This window comes from Mustela erminea, chromosome 1, assembly GCF_009829155.1.
Source record: "Mustela erminea isolate mMusErm1 chromosome 1, mMusErm1.Pri, whole genome shotgun sequence".
Classification (NCBI taxonomy): domain Eukaryota; kingdom Metazoa; phylum Chordata; class Mammalia; order Carnivora; family Mustelidae; genus Mustela; species Mustela erminea.
The window spans coordinates 178,053,810-178,073,288 of record NC_045614.1 but is presented as its reverse complement, the minus strand read 5'-3'; the positions used below and the strand labels follow the sequence as shown (position 1 = coordinate 178,073,288).

Below are 19,479 nucleotides of genomic sequence, written 5' to 3'. Positions count from 1 at the left end.
AAAATATATATGAAATGTTCAACTAATTAAATATCCTGTTGTTTTGTTGCTTAGGTTAGTGTTTTTCTTTTTCTTTTTTTTTTTTTAAGATTTTATTTACTTGAGGGTGCCTGGGTGGCTCAGTGGGTTAAGCTACTGCTTTCAGCTCAGGTCAGGATCTCAGGGTCCTGGGATTGAGGCCCGCATTGGGCTTCTCTGCTCATCAGGGAGCCTGCTTCCCCTGCCTCTCTGCCTGTTTCCCTGCCTACTTGTGACCTCTCTTTCTGTCGAATAAATAAACAAAATCTTAAAAAAAAAGATTTTTTTATTTATTTGAGATAGGGAAAGAGAGCATGAGCAGGGGGTAGTGGCAGAGGGAGAGGGAGAAACAGAATCACTGTTGACCAGAGAACCCAATATGCAGCTCCATCCCAGGACCCTGAGATCATGCCCTGAGCTGAAGACAGACACTTTAACTGACTGAGCCACTCAGGGGTCCGTCTTTCTTCCTTCCTTCCTTTTCCTCCCTTCCTTTCTTTCTGTCTGATTTTTAAGTACTCTCTACGCCCAACATAGGGCTTGAATTCACAACCCCAAGATCAGGAGTCACATGCTCTGCCGACTGAACCAGCCAACCAGGTGCCCTAGAGTGATTCTGATTAGTTTTAAAATATAACAATGAAAATTATATGTGATACATGTGATGTAATGCTTTGCTATGAATCTTTCTGTGCTTAAGTCTTGCTTTAAAAGCACTATGTGCAGATATAAATACTAATAGAAAATTACTATTTTACAAATCATCTGGACATAATTATGCCAGTGAGTAGTAAATAATACTTAATATTCTCAATTTCTGTGATAAACAGTTTAGGAACAATTAAAAAAAAAAAAACAAGTGTCAATAAGGTACTAAATAAAAGGTTATAGTGCAAGTTTAGAAGGGACAGAAGAAATTTATTGTTTAAGCAGTTGTCACTTACTGACCCTCATTTTGTTAAGGCATTGAAAGTTAACAAAAATATATACTAGAACTTGATGCCTGAACAAAAATGTTGAGATCACTGATCTCATTTTCAATAGTTAACCTGTGATTTTTAAGTTAACTAACTATACTATTTTTAGTTTAATAAGTGAAGGCTTGCTTTGTCACTGACTTTAGAAGTTTCTGATGTGGAGGCACCTGGGTGACTCAGTGGGTTAAACCTCTGCCTTCGGCTCTGGTCATGATCTCAGGGTTCTGAGATCTGGAGCCCTGCATCAGGCTCTCTGCTCAGCAGGGAGCCTGCTTCCTGCAGGCTTTTTCTTCCTGCACCCTCTTTCTCTGCCTGCCTTTCTGCCTATTTCTGATCTCTATCTGTCAAATAAATAAATAAAAAATCTTAAAAAAAAACATTATTAGAAGTTTCTGATGTTATAGCAGGTAAGGGCTATAGAGGAAAATCATGACTCAGTAGTGATGAAAAGTATGTGAAGATCTATAAAATGAAAAGAGACACTGAAACATGGGACATCTTCATTCAAACTGGAAAAAATGTCTAAAATAGCTTCTTTATTTTGAGCCACAGCATGGACAACACCAACAACACAATACCTTACAAGGATTTCTTTTTTTGTATTTTATAGCTAGTCCAAATTTCTCCTTAGTAGTGTTAACATATTCTTTTGTACCGTTCACTATCATTTCAATATTGTTGATGCTTTCTCCTTGTTCCTCTACTAAAAGAGATATCTGAATGAAAAGGTCCCTTAAATCCTTTATTTGGTTCTCCAAATTAACAAGTTCCTTGTGTCTCTGTTCTATCTCCGAGAGTTGTGCTTTAGTGATAGTGATTTCTGTAAGTAAGCTTTCATTAAAAACTTCCCATTTTCCTTGATAAAGCATATCATTTACTTCTTCTTCAGGCATTTCTTTTCCAGCAACTTCAAGCTGACGGAGAATAAATGTCTTGCACTTCTCTTGCTTTGCTGCTATTGTGTCATTGTATGTAAACATAGTTTGCTGAAATTGGCGGAACATCGCAGCATGCTGAGATTTAAGTATCCTTGTCACCACTGACGATGGACCACTTTCAGCCTCTGACTTTTTAACTTCTTTTGTTAAATCATCCAGACCTCTGTTAATGTTTTCTGCTTGTATTTTTATCCCGTTTGTAATGCTAGACTCTCTCTTAAGTAGACTAAACCTTCTCATTGAAGCCACCAGACTTCTCTGTTGTTGCCCAAATTTTTGAACATCATCTGTCAAATTGTTAATACTCTCCTGTAGTTTTTGAATCTCATGTAGGTGTCTCTCAGCTACAGGCTCTCTTTCATAAATAACCGCTTGCTGCAAAAACACCCCTTGTTCTGCTTCTGTAGTCGACACATGCCTCTCTCTAGAGAGTTCGATTTCCTTTGTTCGTTGCTTTAGTTCTTGAAGTCGGTCTTTCATCATACCTTTCTTCTTAAGAAGCAAAAATAAATGTGTCAAACAAATAAGTTTGACATTTTCTTTCAATAGCAATTGACTTCACATAGCTATGTGTGTCTTCCCGAAAAATCCTCTTAGTTTTCTGAAAAGAGGTTGAAAAATTAGAGAAATCACTAAGAATTTCCTCATAAAGATAACTGAATAGGAAAAGTAATGTAAAATAATTTATAAGTTACTGTGCATCTCGTGAGCCTATTGTGAGTCCTGTTTGATTGACGTAGCTAAGAAAGCAATGATAAAGATACAGTAGCCCCCCAAATAAGTACTTCAGTGTCATGATACTGTCACATAATAGATTTTTGTACATACAGAGGATATATCTTAGAATAGAAGATTTGGCCATATCTTCAAGTTTTAAAAGTAAAAGGACACTCCGAAAATGCCCTTATTAGTAAAGATACCGTTCCCAGTTTATTTGGCCTATGTAATGTTAAACTCCTTTTGCTAAATATGCATAATTTAGTTAAAATCAGTATAGTGACAGGGCAGATTCCATTTGAGGGCTTGAAATAATATAGATAATGTTGAATTTATTTTAAAATATCTGAGGCTTCTAGATGGATTAACATATTTAACATAGCTTTTTTTTTTAATCCATTGCATACATATGAAAACATATTCTTGGTTTGATTGTGCTGGTTTCTCATTCTTAGCATTCCTTTCAAACATATCCAGACTTAGAACAAAATTTATATCCATTCATATTAAGTGCTATTTTTTCCAAACAGGAAGATACATAAAGTCTTGTTTTGGGTGCTGATAATATTGACATCATATCCTATGTTGTTAGTTATCCACAGGATTAAATTTGGTGTACATAATTTATAAATAGTGATTTATATACATATGTTTTTTGTATATATATATCAAGTGAAATGAGTAAGTGGGAAAGCAAACTGGTGCAGCCACTGTGGAAAATAGTATGGAGGTTCCTCAAAAAATTAAAAATAGAGCTACCCTATGACCCAGCAATTGCACTACTAGGTATTTACCCAAATAATACAGGTGTACTAATTCAAAGGTATACATGCACCCTAGTATTTATAGCAGCAATATCTACTTCCAAATTATGTAAACAGCCCAAGTGTCCATGGGCTGATGAATGGATAAGGAAGAAGTGTTGTATATGTATATGTATGTGAATATATGTACACACACACACACACACAATCGAAAGTTACTCAGCCATAAAAAAGAGAAATCCTGGCGGCGCCTGGGTGGCTCAGTGGGTTAAAGCCTCTGCCTTCTGCTCAAGTCATGATCCCAGGGTCCTGGGATTGAGCCCTGCATCCGGCTGTCTGCTCAGCAGGGAGCCTGCTTCCCTCCCTCTCTCTCTGCCTGCCTCTCTGCCTACTTGTGATCCCTGTCAAATAAATAAATAAAATCTTAAAAAAAAAAAAAGAAATCCTGCCATTTGCATTGACATGGATGGAGCTAGAGTATATTATACTAAGCAAAATAAGTCAGACAGAGAAAGACAAGTACCATATGATTTCACTCATATGTGGAATTTTTAAAAAATTAACATATTTAAAACAAATGAGTAAAGGGGGGGGAAGGGAGAGAGAGAGAGAGAGAGAGAGAGAGGCAAACCAAGCAACAAACAGTCTTAACTATATAGAGAAGAAACTGATGGTAACCAGAGGGAAGGTGGGTAGGGCAATGGATTAAATAGGTAATGGGGAGAAGGAGTGCACTTGCTGTGATGAGCACTGGATGTTGTATGGAAATGTTGAATCACTATATTGTACACATGAAGCTAACATTACACTGTATGTTAACTAACTGGAATTTAAATAAAAACTTAAAAAATATATTGAAAAAGGCAATCTATGTTAATAAAATATTTTCACAGTACATCTTGATTTTAGAAATGCACTTAATAATACCTTTCATGATATTTTTGCAGATAAGAAGCTGTTGGGGAATTACAAATAGTGCATTGAAACACGCATAATATCAGTATAACCAGAGAAAAATCAACCAGTATTACTAACGTTATGTTGTTAAGCTATCGGACTTAGTGTTTAATATGCTTAAGTAAATATTTTTGTCAGTAATTTGGATATTGTCACAGATGGCATACTTATCAAATATGTTGATGGCAAAGAATTTGGAGTGATTTTCAGAATGTTGAAGTACAGAATTGGGATTCAAAAATTAAAATAGCACAGAACACTATACTAAAAGTAACAAAATTATGTTTAACCAGGGCAGATGTAAAATATTGTAACTAGTTGTTTAGAAAACACCTTTACATCTATAAAATGGAAGATACTGTGTTCATAGTGGTGCTTAAGAAACTTACTGGAGATTTCTATCAGAATAATCATGCTTTCATGAATAACAGTATCATGTCTAGACTGACTAAGAAAGATGACTCTAGGCCAGATGACTCTAGGCTATTCAAAGCAAGTGGAAGAAGGACTGTGTTAAGTTCTGACGTTTTGAGATGAAAATTCATAAATTGGAAATTTCCAAATGGTCAGGGAAGGATGAGATTGGAAGACCATAGTACAGAGAGAATCGTTGAGAGGAATGGAAATACTTGTACTGCAAAAGAGATCTAGGGAATATTTACAGCTATTTTCTGAAATGTGTAGGTCTGTATATATAAGAGGGATTAGACTTATTTGGCATTATTCCAAAAGACAATGGATGGAAATTACATGAAGAGAGGTTTGATTTAGTATAAAAAAGAGTTTTTGAATGGGTAGAGTTGTCCCAAGATGGAATAAACTGCTTCATGAGTTAATAAGCTTGTCATCACTGGAGGTGTTCAAGATTCTTGAATGATGACCCAGTTGAGAATGTAGAAATGAGGCCTGCATTGCACAAAAAGTTAAACCAGTGTCCTAATAATTATTCCTTTCGTTTTAAAGGGCTAATATTTTGTCAAAGAATTATTGAGTCTTACTATATGCAAAATTTTAAATGCCGTAGTATTTATTCAGTAGTACCTGTACTTGAATAATGTATTCTCTGAGGGGAATTGGACAGTATATAATTAAATAGATAAACGAGACAATTTTAGATCTTGATAGATAATTAAGCAAGTCTTCTCTAAGGGGGTATTTTCTGTGAGACCTAAAGTTAAGAAGACAAAGAGCCAAGGAACACTGTCTGGGGTGTAGGAGATGGGGTGCCAAGTCAATGAATGGGATTCCAGAAAGAATCCCAATAAGTTAACTAATCAATGTATGCATTTTTCTTATGGGGAAATTGAGAATCAGAAAAGTTAAATGTCTTACCCAGAGCTTGTTAGTAGTAGTACTGGTTAAATAATGTCAGATTTCCTGGCTGTTAGACCAGTGCTTTTCCTGTATAAGATATATAACAAATTTCCCAGAATATATATATTACATAAAGCTTGGATCATGTACATGCTCTTTTGTGTTGAGTATTTTATTAAATATCTTATGACTGTGTTGGTATTGATATTTAAAAACACTCAAAAACATTGGGAAGTGATTATAGAAACTTTTTTTTAGGTGGCAACTTTCTGAAAGCAGAATTAGCAACCATAATTTACTATATACCTCTGATAAAGACTGATTGTCTTTCCAGTGTAGAGGGAGGTTGATATTAATTTCAGTTAGCTTAATGATTTATCTTGAATAGTTCCCTACTCTTTGTTTGATTTAGTGTTATTTATTACTTCCTTATCTGTATGCTCTCTCTGGCATTACTTTATTGATTCTGAAAATAATTTCCTCCCCAAAGTCTTTAAGATGTCATGCTACTTTTGTTATAGCTATAAACTTTTTTTTTTTAATTTGCTTTTAAATATGATTTTTAGGGGCACCTGGGTGGCTCAGTGGGCTAAAGCCTCTGCCTTCAGCTCAGGTCATGATCCCAGGGCCCTGGGATCGAGCCCCACATCGGGCTCTCTGCTTGGCAGGGAGCCTGCTCCCCTTCCTCTCTCTGCTGCCTCTCTGCTTACTGTGGTCTCTGTCAAATAAATAAATAAAATCTTAAAAAAATATATTTTTATTTTCCTCAAATTAACACATACAGGCAGTTTAAGAAGTCAAATCACTGCACAGGTTGTCAAGATAAACTGCTGATACCTGCCTGCCCCACCATATCTCATTTCCAGTTCCCCATTCCCCAAGGCAGTAATTTTCAACTCCTTAGCTCTATGTTGCTTTTAAACTCTCTGTTTCTAAGTAATTTGTCTATGTAGGTGTTTCTGCTTTTTCAGTTCTAAATATTATATTGAATCTCTGCTGTGAAAGATATGGATTTAACTTTCTTTTAAACACCAAGCCTTCCCTCAGTTTTTCTTTTCAAAATAGTTATATCATAATTTTTGTTTAGTCAGTATTCTGTGTTTACATTATCATAATTACACATTTTCCTAGTTCATATATTACGTACGCCAGAGTCACATAAGGTACTATGGTCATGTTTCCTTTCTCAAATAATTTTTTTTCATTGTTTCTTGGCCTGTTCAGTGGATAGAGTTAGGAAATGTGTACTTTAAGAAAGCTTTTCATTGAAATATTTGCATGTAATGAGAAAATGCCCTAAATTAAAATGTATAGTTTGGTGATTTTTCACACGTACATGTAACCACCACACAGATCAAGAATGATGTAACTTTTAAAATTTCTCTTGAAGATGCTAATTACCTAAGTTTTTCAATTGCCTCATTTTGTGTGTATGTATTACTAATTCATTCTAAAACTCTTCAGCTGAAATGAAAGTATCCTCTCAATATTTAAATATAGTAGGTATTCTTTTTATAGTAGGTATTCTTTTTCTTTTATTTCCTTTATATTACTATATCTTTTGAGACTTCTTTTCCTGTAACCATCTAGTATGACCTGATTTACCCCATAGCTCTTGCGTTTAGATATTTTTCTCTTTTGTGTATTATCTCCCAATTCCCACTTCCTCATCTCTTTTCTTGGTTTATCCTCTTGATTTTGAGGCATACCCATAGTTTTCTTTCAAAACAAAAATGTAGTGAAAACTTGTATTTCTGAAAGTGTTTTTATTCTACCCTTAACACCTGAATAATATATTTTCTGCAGATATAATTCTTACTTGGAGATTATATTCCCATAGAATTTTGAAAACGTTTTTGCATTTTTATATAACATCCTTTGTTGCCCTTAAGAAATCTACTATCAGATTCCTGGTATTTTATACAGGATCTTTTATTTTCTTCCTTTCATGAAAGTCTTGGCCTTTTCTTTTTATTCTTGGTGTTCTGAAATTTCACAATAGCATGACCTGGGGTACATCTTTTTGCATTAAAATTGCTGGAAATGTAGTTTTTTTTTCAAGTTGGAAATTTCATGTGTTAAGGATTGGGGGGGTCCTAATTAAAAAAAAAATCTCTCTTCCATTTTCTTTGTATTCTTTTCTTTGAAATTCCCCTTATTTGGATGTTGACTTTCATAGCTATTCCTCTTTCTTAGTGACTTGCCAGAGGCAACACAACTAAAAAATGGCAGAGCCGTACATTCAGATATAAGCTTACCTGGTTGCAAATCTGTTCTTTTTTTTCCCCATTCTATAGTGAATAGAGATAGATTATTCTAGTGAAATATACAACAATAAAGCTGATCTGTATCAAATATTGTATTAGTGTATAAATACTATAATCAATTAGTATAAATTACTATAATACTAAAATAAAAATGTTCTTGCAGGAGGTAGTATATCAGAGCTAAAATAATTATCCTGTTTGCAGCTTTATTATGACCATTAATGTAATTAGACCAAATTAAGCACTTTACAGTTTAGAAGAGGAAGAAGATTTGGTTCTGTTCGCATAGACCTTTGTTACAGAAAGTCTTTAAGAAATTTTGAATCCTATCCTTGGTACCATGTAGAGATGAGGATTTTTATATTTTGTTTTGGCTTGTAGTAATAAGCTGAGATAAGAGAGATAAGAAGTGAACTATACTTCATTTCTGTATACATACACAGATTTCTGTTTTCTACTAACTTGTTAGTATGAATTCGTATAGCTACAATGTATATACTATGTGAGACATAGCTATGTTGTTTTTTGTACTTAAAAAATAATGACTTGTGTTCTTGATATGTGGGGAAAAAAAGGAGTTAAAGTGTTAGGGGATCAGATGAGAAATATAAGGGGGTACCAAAACAAAACCAATTCTGATTTTTTTTATTCATGATAATTAAGTCCTGTTTAATGTTTCTATATGGCTAAGTAGCTTTTGGTACTAAATTTAACGGTTCTCAAGAACTACGATGTCCCCAGCTTTGTTCTTGGTTGCATGGTTTAGAAGAAATCCTGAAACAAGCCCCTCTAGCATTTTTATGCCTTGGATAGATCTTTTCTCTTTTCTTAAGTTAGAAACAAATTATCAATGTCATCAAAAGCCTTTTTCCCAAGCATCATAGTTTGAAAAAAATTTTAAGGAACAGAATATTTCAAATTGTTATTGTAACACTGTGCGCCCTTACAAAGTGCTTTTGGAAAGGTAAATTTTACTGTCACTGATTTTGGAGATCAATGTATTTGACTCTCAGCCTTGTAAAAGTTGTCTTTTCCTGGGTTTCTATTCTTGAAAGAATTGTTTCCCAGAGTACCACACTTTCATATTTGAATAAAAGGTACTTTAAGGAATGCTTCAAAAATATATTGATAGTATTTTTTATTCATTAATGTTGATAATTTTACCAGAAAAAAAAAAGTAAAACTTCCAAATCTGTTTTCCTGTAGATCTCAATGTGTTACTAATATTAAAGGAAGAAGTCAGATTTCTTTTCAGTGCTATGTATCACAGCACGCATATTATAATAATGTTTATATGTAATTAGCCATACAGTTTATGCTGTGCTCATCTTGGTTTAGGGATCCAGTGTCTTTGTTTACTTCTTTTGAACGTTTAAAGTGTATTTATGTTAAAGATACTTTACATTATTAGATTATTTCTCATTTCTTAGGAATAAATTCCTTTGTTTGTTGTGGCCACCAACTGTTTCTTTGGGTGGTGGACAAGTGTATTTTGTGAACTTTGTCAGTAGTTTGTCTTCAGTGGGTGATTACATTATACAAGGTTGCCCTGAGTGCTCTGCATTATAGATACATTCTTAACCTATTTTTTTGTGTTTGGCACTACAAGGCCCCTTTGGAGCTTGCCCAGTTTAGGCCAGGTAGAATAAATATGGGCTTGATTTTTCTTTAGTGATTTCTATAGCTCAGATAATGTATATACGGGTCTGTTCTCCCCCGCCCCCGGCCCCCCAGTGATTTTTGGAGCTCCAGTGAATACCTCCTTCTCCTATAATCTTGGACAAACCAATGGCTTTTTAACTGTATATGGACTATATTCTATTTTTTCTAGTTTGCTACTTCATCTGGGAAGCCCAGTTTTAGTCCCCTCTTATGCACAAACACTAAACCCCGGCCCCTAAGGGAAAGTATTTGCATGGAGTTTGCTTTAATTCCTACTTTTCATTTTGACTATGAACATGTTCCTTTTTCAGTTCTGGTATCTGGAAGTTTAATTTCCTTACTTCAGATATAATGATGGAGTTTTAAATTTTATCATTTTTTTCCCTTAATATTAAACACTTTTATATGTTTGTATAAGAGGAAGGTATATCTAGGGGCACCTGGGTGGCTCAGTGGGTTAAAGCCTCTGCCTTCTGCTCAGGTCATGATCTCAGGGTGCTGGGATTGAGCCCTGCATCAGGTTCTCTGCCTCTCTGCCTACTTGTGATCTCTGCCTGCCAAATAAATAAATAAATCTTTAAAAAAAAAAAAAAGAGGGAAGTATATCTGTGTATCTTGACTGAAAGTCATAGGTGATTATAGAGATAACTAATTCAGAATGTTCCTTAAATCCTTGTTAGTCTGTTCAAAAATTGACTTAATGTAGGTACTCATGTACACTTACATGTTATATATAAATTGTATTTTCTAGTAGGTGCATGCTCATAACTACATGCATAACTATTTCCATCTTAATTGCTTAATCTTATAGCTTCATAAAATAGAATATTAGGCAAGGTGAGATATCAAAGCATGTTAGAATTTGAAAGTTGGATGGAGGGGCGCCTGGGTGGCTCAGTGGTTTGGGCTGCTGCCTTCGGCTCGGGTCATGATCTCAGGGTCCTGGGATCGAGCCCCGCATCGGGCTCCCTGCTCCGCAGGAAGCCTGCTTCCCTCTCTCTCTCTCTCTCTCTCTGCCTGCCTCTCTGCCTACTTGTGATCTCTGTCAAATAAATAAATAAAATATTTAAAAAAAAAAAAAGTTGGATGGAGTTCATGAAGCCGTAAAGTATAATAGCTTAGGCTGCATAAAATTGATGAGACCACCATTGTAAGTAATCTTTTCTGTACCTTAAATTTATTTTCTTAGTGTTGGAAGACTTCTATGCAAATATGAATCTTTCAGCCTTTTTAACTTACTCTATTGCTATACAGTTTTGAATTGTACTATTAATAACTGACTTATCTTTGAGCTTAAACACAGTATTTGCAAAAAGAAAGAAGACTAATTTATAAATATGGTAATCAACTTTGGAAATTTGTTCTAGGAAACAGAAAAGTAAACCCTGTATGACTCAAAAGTTTCTCCACCCTATTACAAACAGGGGACATTCCCAGAAACAGACATATGAATAAAAATTACCTAATGCTTTAAGAAATATGCCTTGGGATAGATATGACAGATTTATGGATTTTTTTTCAGTAAGACATTTCTTTCTATAGTTATCTATTAAATACAATATTTTAATAAATGTAAACAGTTTTTTACGACATAAAATGGAGTATTCTTTTGCTTTTATGAATGGAGACAACTTGTAGTATTTTCCTAATTCAAGGTAAAAGCAGCTGTTACTGGAAAAATCACCTCTTTTGCTACTTAAATATGGAAACTAAAAAACAGAATTTGGCAAATTGCGTATATTCTCTCAAAGCTTAAATTATCTGATATTTTTTGTAATGCAGTCTTTTTTTTTTTTAAGATTTTATTTATTTATTTGACATACAGAGATCACAAGTAGGCAGAGAGGCAGGCAGAGAGAGAGAGAGAGAGAGGAGGAAGCAGGCCCCCTGCGGAGCAGAGAGCCCCGATGCGGGGCTCCATCCCAGGACCCTGGGATCACAACCTGAGCCGAAGGCAGAGACTTTAACCCACTAAGCCACCAAGGTGCCCCTATAATGTAGTCTTTTAGTGCTTTTTTTATTCTACTTATTTGTTGTAAATAAGTTGTTAAATTAACTTCCTTAATGCAACAAGACCATTTTTGTTTAAATACTTAAGAATTCTATAATTTTGAGCTTTCATTTATCTGATTAAGTTTTGTGTACATGAAATGATTCTTATATTAAATTTTAAAACTACATAGCCATGAAGATAATATGTTATTGGTGTATCACAGCCAACTTTCAAGTACACACTTAAAATATTATTTTGAGTGACAAGGAGTTATTAAGTTCTAACATTGTAGGAATTAAAAAGTAACTTTAAAGAAATATCAAAAAATAAAATAAATTTTGGTTAAGCTTCTATATATTGCATAAGTTTGAAAGTATCAGACCTACCTATATATATGTTGCATTTAAATAATGCGTACTTAAATTTTTTAAAGTGTCAAATCAAATATATTTACATAGAATTTTATAATTTAAGTACTTTTAATATACTAAACCATTAAAAATATGAGCATTTTGATATTTTTACTGTAGTCCTTCTACAACAAAATTATTTTCTACTTTCTTCCAGTTTAAAAGATTTTTGGAAACAGCAATGAAGAAATTAAGACCTTATAGAAAATTACCTTAACTTTAAAGAAAAAAAGTGGATATGTGTCAAATTCAGGCATAAGCTTCTTTTCACAGTTAAATGTAAAAGTGTTCTCTAAAGCAAGCACAGTATGACTAGTTTATAATCTGTCTACAAAAGAAAGAATTTTAAGTTTGTTTTTAGCAGGTCTGACTTTCTCATGTTTCCAAAACGAGAAGTTATTTTTTAAAGGAATTTAAAAAAAAAAGTTGATTTTTATTACAGTGGTTTATTTATAAGAGCTCTAAACCCAAATCTTATTCAGTATATTAGCAGTATAAATTAACAGTTCAGCTACCTGCTGCCTGGTCCAACTCTGAACAAACCAGTAACTTTAATTATCTATTTCAGTCTATGGATGTTTTGCATTGAAAAGTAGGAAAAAAAAGAGTAGTTTATTTACCTTTGTCTTGTTCTTTTTGTTGCTTTCCACTTGGGGTGTTGGAGTCCTGCCCTTAAGAGAAAAACTGAGTATCATCTATAATGTTTCAATCAATTATTTAAGCCTGTGTCTTATGATTCACAGGCTAATTTCTGTATGGTTTTCATATCGTTAATGTAATTGAAAGCCGAATAATGAAGTCAAGTAAGTTAAACATAAAGTTGTCCTTTTGCTGTTGGTATCAAATGAGAAGAACAAATTGCTTACTTCACACCTGGAGAATCCGGTTTTGCCAGTTAGCCGCCCATTCTTGAGATTAAAGGAAGATCATTTTCATTGGAGCTAGCTGGTAACAGGAAGTCCTTGTTAAACTGCCTACATAGAATATTTGGCACAGTCTCTGTAATTCCAATTCTGTATTATATAGAAAATACATTACTCACAAAAAAAGGTGATTTGTATTTAAACAGAGGTTACTTTGTTTTCTTTAGGTATCAAAACTTGCTAAAATATACAGAATTTAGAATAAATAAGAATGGAAACAAGCCTGGTATAAAGGCTTTTTGTTCCGTTTACTTTAAAATGATTGAATTCTGTTTTATTTTAGGAAATCCCAAAGGCTTACCTCATGAAATATCGAATTTCAGAACTACAACAGCCAGAAAAGAGCTTGTCTTTAAACCTTCCACCCTTTTCTTTTTACTTATATCTGCTATTTTTTTAAAAAAGATTTTATTTATTTCTTTGACAGACAGAGATCAGAAGTAGGCAGAGAGGCAGTCAGAGATAGAGAGAGAAAGAGAGTGGGGGAAGCAGGCTCCTTGCCGAGCAGAGAGCCCAATATGGGGCTTGATCCTAGGACCCTGAGATCATGACCTGAGCCAAAGGCAAAGGCTTAACACACTGAGCCACCCAGGCACCCCCCAACCCTTTTTAAAAGATTTTATTTATTTATTTGGCAGACAGAGATCACAAGTAGGCAGAAAGGCAAGCAGAGATTATATCTGCTATTTTAACTTTAAAATAAGTTACTTGCATAGTTTCAGTGCTGAAAACCCAAAGTTGTGCAGAAATCTGTGATACTGTTTATGATATCAGTATACAATTCAAAATTAATTTTTACCAGAGTGAAATATTTATAAAAAGTATTAGAAATGAAATTTATCTCACGGTACTAAATATCCTTACCTTCCCTTTTTTATTGTCTGAGTTGTTATGATTTAAGAGTATGAGGAGGTACTTTGCTATAATATCTATCAAAATAACATTTGCATTTATTCTTTGATTTAGTGGTCTTACTTCCTGGAATCTGTTCCTGAAGTAAGAAATAACTCCTTCACACACTTATTTTTCACAGCACTCTTTATGAAAACAAACCATTGGAAACAACCCAAAAGTCCATAGTCCCCAAATTATGTACTTTAAAATACCATTTCCCCAATATACATGTTTATATTTTCAAAAAGGAACAGTGAGAAGATGAACTAAAAACTTATGAAAATTATTACCTAAAAGAGAATGGAAGAAATAGAAGAAAAGGGACAGAGATGAAAAATAGTTCTGATTGTACCTTCTTTTTATAGTTTTGAATTTGGAACCATATAAACATCTATCTCTAAAAGGCAAAAGAAGCCTGAAACAAATGAACCCGGGTACATATCTAGGTGGTGGAATAGCCAGACAGAGAAGGATTATTCCAAGTAATTTTAAAACTAGAGTATTTTGACCCATGCATCTTTTGTGGTATCTATCTTAGAGACAAAAATAATCACAAAGAGATCTTGGCCTGAATTTAGTAGGATTTTTAGTAATAAGACTGATGTTGTTATGTTAAAACTCATATATGTTGTAAGATAAGGAAATAGTTAATGTTCATGTTATTAGGAACTGTAGTTTTCAAGCATTAGAAAAGAAGAGACACAATTAAGCTAAGTAAAACGTAAGTAATATTTGATTTAAAATGGAAAAATCAATATGGGCTCATGATTTAATTTTTTTTCTTTCTTACAAAACATTTTTCCTAGCTTTGTTCACTCATGGTCTAGAAGCAATGGCATTAATAGCAATAAATGCCCAGAGTCCCCAGATTGTGATCTTTAAAGTACTATTTCCTTCCTTACTGAAAAGAATCAGGACTCTTTAGAGAAATTGATGATTCCAGGTCTGGGACTTTTTTTTTTTTTTTTTAACAAAATCTAAGAAGCTATCAAAGCCTGTTGGAGTTGCACCAAAAGAACACAGGAGCTAGTTCAAAGGGGATTCCCACTGACCAAAAATGGGTAACTTTGAGCCTCAAACATAACAATGACTGTAATAAATTGAAACACATTAAATACTTTTTTAAACCTGTGAGTTCATAATGATATCCCCTCACAAACCAAAGGAAGCAATTTGGAGGTTGATAGGGCATCAGTTTATTCTTATGAAAACTAAGAAATGAAGGCAAAGGATCAAAACATTTATGTTGACTTTCATTTGAATCCTATTTAAGTAAGACCTACCAAGTAGTTGATGAAAGCTTACTTTTTTTTTTTTTTTAACAAAATCCAGCTAGTAAATTCAGAGGGAATATAGAACTAGAAAAATCATGATTTTATAAGCTCTTATAAAATAATGAAATTAAGCAAAGGTCATTAATGGATGTTAAAATCATTCGATGAAAGAAAGTTTAGTGGGGAACTTTATTTTGGATGAATCAATCTGACTCCAGCCAAATCCTCTGATCCAATTTAAAATCACTAAATGTTCTATAACTTGATATTCTATGCCTTCTCAGTATCAGCACCATCTGTGAAATATGTTTGTCAAGATTTCAGCTTGAAACTCATCCAGCCTATATATCTAACTGCAGATGTCACAGCTACAGATGTGCATCTGACTACAGATATAGGAAATATTGGGTATGCATGTTAAAATGACCTTATAAGTAAGATAGTTAGATCTTAAACACAGGAAATTCTGTAGAAATGGTACTTATTTTCAAATAAATGTCATGGAAGGAAATGTGGTGGTGGTGGTGTTGCAGGGGTGTAAGTGTTGGGACTGGGGACAGTATTAAAAGAATACATTGCAATGTATATCTTGTTTGGATCTGAATTTGGACATAACATTAGGAAAAAGATTGAGTAATGTTAGTTTTTTTATGTGTGATAGTGGTATTATGGTAATTTTTTAAAATTTTTAAATTTTGGGGTGAAGTAACATAACTGGGCAGGAAAAGTAGAGGATCTGTAGATGAACAACAATGGCCTAATGTTGATAATGTTTAAAGGTAGGTGATAAGTTTTCATTAGATTTATTATTCTATGTATTTATTGAATAATATATTTTTGCCTCCAAAATATCTATCAAACCCTGACAAGACAGTGTTTTATTTTAATCTCTGCCATCTGATAGGCAAACAGTGTTATTTTGTAGTAATTCCTATTTTTTTAAAATAACTTATTTTGGTTTTTCATTTTGTTTTCCCCCAATTTGTTCCTAACTGAACATCATGGTTTTTATGCCCAATGCTACGCCCAGTAAATTCAAAGTGACCCTACCTCTACAGTAAGTTGCACATTTATGTGGACCCATTCACACACTGAAAATACAGATGAGCTCATATATTACAAGCTCAGTATAACTATCTGGTTGTTTAAAACATGATACAGTTTGTATTTTAAAAAGATAAGGACATAAATAGTGTGAAAGTTAGAATTGATGGTTCTTTTTGTAGTTTTTTGTTGTTGTTGTTGGCCTATTGAACTATTGTTTGTTTTCTTAACACTCCTTGTTAGTTGATTTTTGCCTTTTTAGGCCAGTTCTTACAAACTTACTTTAGCAGTAATAAATCAAGAACAAATAATGAAACAGATACTACAATACTTTTTTTTATAACTTTTTTTAAAGATTTTATTTATTAGAGAGAGAGAGCGCACAAGTAGGCAGAGAGGCAGGGTGATAGAGGGGGAAGCAGGCTCCCCACCGAGCAGAGAGCCCAATGCGGGGGCTCAGTCCAAGGACCCTGAGATCATGACCTGAGCCAAAGGCAGAGGAAAATGCACTGAGCCACCCAGGTGCCCCTACAATACTTTTTTTAAAAAAGATTTTATTTATTTGAGAGAGAGAGATTCCCCCTAGCATGAGCAGAGGGAGGGGCAGAAGAAGAAGGAGAAGCAGACTCTCCCGTGAGCAGGGAGCATGAGCTGGGGCTCAATCCCAGGAACCTGGGAACATGACCTCTGCTGAAGGCAGATGCTTAACTGACTGAGCCACGCAGGTTCCCAGATACTATAATACATTTTTGAACCAGTGTGTTCTGTGATCAATAGGCTTAAAAATTTGGAGTAAGAAGAAGAACATAATCAAAATAGTTTTAAGTGGCTTCATGATTATGTATTTGCTATAAAACTACTTCATTTATGTCTCTCTAGGTTGGCAAATAAACAAGACAAGGAAGGGGCTTTAGGAGAAGCTGATGTGATTGAATGCCTATCTCTGGAAAAATTGGTCAATGAACACAAGTGCCTATGTCAAATAGTAAGTTTTGGGGGTTTTTTGCCCTATGAGATATGTTCAGCGTAGTCTGGTTTTTATGGAGGTGATAGGCAATTAAGTGGTGGACAGCTAACAAAATAATTTATCAGTGTCTTAAAATATTTTTTTTTTACCCAGGAAATCACATTCTCACTCTTCTATTGATATTATTTGCTTGAATGTAACATATGGTTTCTGTTTAGTTGTTACTTTCATAAACTTTCATGATTTCAAAGACTAGATTTGCTTTTTTGTTTAAGATATTGCTGATAGGACTTATTAAGTTATACAAACATGTCATGCTATAAATTTTGTAGATTGGTAAAGTATAAATACAAAATTTAATGATGGGAGAGGTTATAATGAGTTTTGAAAAATTGTATCAGGAGAGTTATCCTACAATCTTACGAAAGGTAGACAGAGGATTTAGTTGTTCATTCTGGTTTCAGAAGATGACCAATAGGCCGTCAATCTTAAAAGATATTTATTGCTGTAAATTCCCTGGCATATAAGGAGTTAAAACTTTCTGCTTTTTTGTCGTTGCTGTTGTTGTTTTGTTTTGTTTTTTTAAGTAGGGGTATTTTTCCTTTGGCAGAACACTTTTGTCTTCCGTTTTTTTTTAAAGATTATTTATTTATTTAGTCATGAGAGAGAGAGAGAGAGAGACAGGCAGCGGCAGAGGGAGAAGCAGGCTCCCTACAGAGCAGGGAGCTGCGTGAAGGACTTGATCCTAGGACCCTAGGATCCTAACCCTAGTCAGTCTGTGGACTGAGCCACTCAAGTGCCTTTCCATGGAGTTTGTTTAAAATTATAACTAGCGCTGTTGACTTCTTGTGTCATAATGTGTCTTACAGTTTACAGATATAATCCATGAAAAATTTCACCTTATAGGTACTAATGTTATATTAGTGATCATTGCAAACATGTCTTTTGTAAATTAAATAAGCAGATGCTTCATATAATTAACTTAATGATTAGTTTTGATTTGTCGGTAATTATACTTAATGGTTTATGAACCGATATTTGTGGAGAGCTTTTAGTTTTAATCTTTGAGCCAAACGAATTGGTCTTTTTCAGGAACCTTGTTCTGCTGTCTTAGGATATGGAAAGAAAATTGACAAGTCCATTAAAAAAGGCCTTTATTGGCTGCTACATATCATTGCAAGAGACTTTGATGCCTTAAATGAACGCATCCAAAGGGACACAATGGAACAGCGTGCTCTTGAAGAGCAAGAGAAAAGAGAAAGGGCTGAACGAGTGCGAAAATTACGGGAAGAGAGGCAAGTAGATTTATTTGTGCCACAGCACATGTGCAAAGTAAAGAACATCACAGCTTTATGAATAACTTTATAGTTTTATCTATTCAGTTTCCTCTTGCTATGTGAAGATACTAGGTAAAGATTTTATTTCTGTGGATTTTTCTCTATACAAGTTTGGGTGGTAGGATTCTAATTTTCCTAGTGGTGTTATAATAGTTAAATTTATTCCTTAGGTACTATTATACCAGAACTTGAAGATTTTTATCTCTTCTTTTGAGTACTGTTGGTGTAGTGGTTCTCAATCCATGGGGTGATTTTGCTTCTCAGAGGACATTTGGCAATGTTTCGAGATATTTTTTACTTGTCACGTGGGGTAGCTGGAGTGCTGCTGGCATCTTGTGGGCAGAGGCCAGGGATGCTGCTAAATATCTTGTAATGCACAGGACCATATCCCACACAAAGAATTATTGGGCTCAGTACTTCAATAGACTGAGAACTCCTTCTTCAGTCTAAGCAAAGATAGAAGGTAAGCTGTTAGTGGATCTGTCAACTGAAGCAAAATCTGATCTTCTACATTAGTTTTGTCAGAAAGCAGATTAAATTGCAATATCTCAGTATTTTAAAATATGTTCTTTAAAATTATTTAAAAAATATAGTGCTTGAAAGGAAACTTTTAAATGGAATTTAGCAAACTCTGAATTAAAAAAAAAGGATTATATAAATTCTACCATAAAATTATAATAATCTGAATGTGTAAGAGAGTACACAGATTTGATTAGAAGTTGAGTTTAGTAAATAATGCCATGATTCATCTTTCTTTCTCCACTGGATTGTTATGAGTTAGGGGAGGGGAGAAATGAAAAGATATCTGTATGTATCCCCCCCCCCCCGCTATATATATATGTATTTTTTTTTTTTAAAGAGGGAAGGTATAGGGAGAAGCAGAGGGTTAGGGGTAGAGAGAATTCCAAGCAGGCCCACACCCAGCATGGAGCCGGATGTGGGGCTGGATCTCACAACCTTGAGATCATGACCTGAGATGAAATCAAGAGTTGGAAACTTAACCAGTTGAGCTGTACAGATGCC

The 19,479-nt window shown here is 34.2% G+C and overlaps 2 protein-coding genes across 6 annotated transcripts in view; one reads left to right on the top strand and one right to left on the bottom strand.

Annotated features, from left to right (window-relative positions):
* ARL13B (ADP ribosylation factor like GTPase 13B) overlaps positions 1 to 19,479 on the top strand; it is a 68,705-nt gene that overhangs the window by 28,005 nt on the left and 21,221 nt on the right. For all 3 annotated transcript variants that reach the window (XM_032351668.1, XM_032351686.1, XM_032351676.1), the window contains 2 exons: positions 17,032 to 17,137; positions 18,212 to 18,414. In XM_032351668.1, coding sequence (XP_032207559.1) covers positions 17,032 to 17,137; positions 18,212 to 18,414 — 309 coding nt within the window. The remainder of the gene's footprint in view (positions 1 to 17,031; positions 17,138 to 18,211; positions 18,415 to 19,479) is intronic.
* On the bottom strand, positions 1,495 to 12,888 carry STX19 (syntaxin 19). 3 transcript variants are annotated; one of them, XM_032351723.1, is made up of 2 exons: positions 12,638 to 12,888; positions 1,495 to 2,534 (listed from the first exon to the last, which is right to left on the bottom strand). In XM_032351723.1, exon 2 carries the CDS (start codon positions 2,414 to 2,416, stop codon positions 1,532 to 1,534), a length of 885 nt encoding a protein of 294 aa, XP_032207614.1. In that variant the 5' UTR covers positions 2,417 to 2,534; positions 12,638 to 12,888; the 3' UTR covers positions 1,495 to 1,531. The 3 variants fall into 3 exon arrangements, with proteins under 3 accessions (XP_032207614.1, XP_032207604.1, XP_032207622.1); XM_032351713.1 differs by having other exon boundaries at positions 1,495 to 2,425; XM_032351731.1 differs by lacking the exon at positions 12,638 to 12,888 and adding an exon at positions 5,704 to 6,222 and having other exon boundaries at positions 1,495 to 2,425.

What these genes read in the sequence shown, in the direction of transcription:
- STX19 (XM_032351713.1), bottom strand. Translation starts at nt 12,712, where the DNA reads ATGATACTCAGTTTTTCTCTTAAGGGCAGGACTCCAACACCCCAAGTG. An exon ending in ACAAAAAGAACAAGACAAAG is followed by an intron (nt 2,426 to 12,637) that starts GTAAATAAACTA and finishes TTGCTTCTTAAG; the next exon opens with AAGAAAGGTATGATGAAAGA.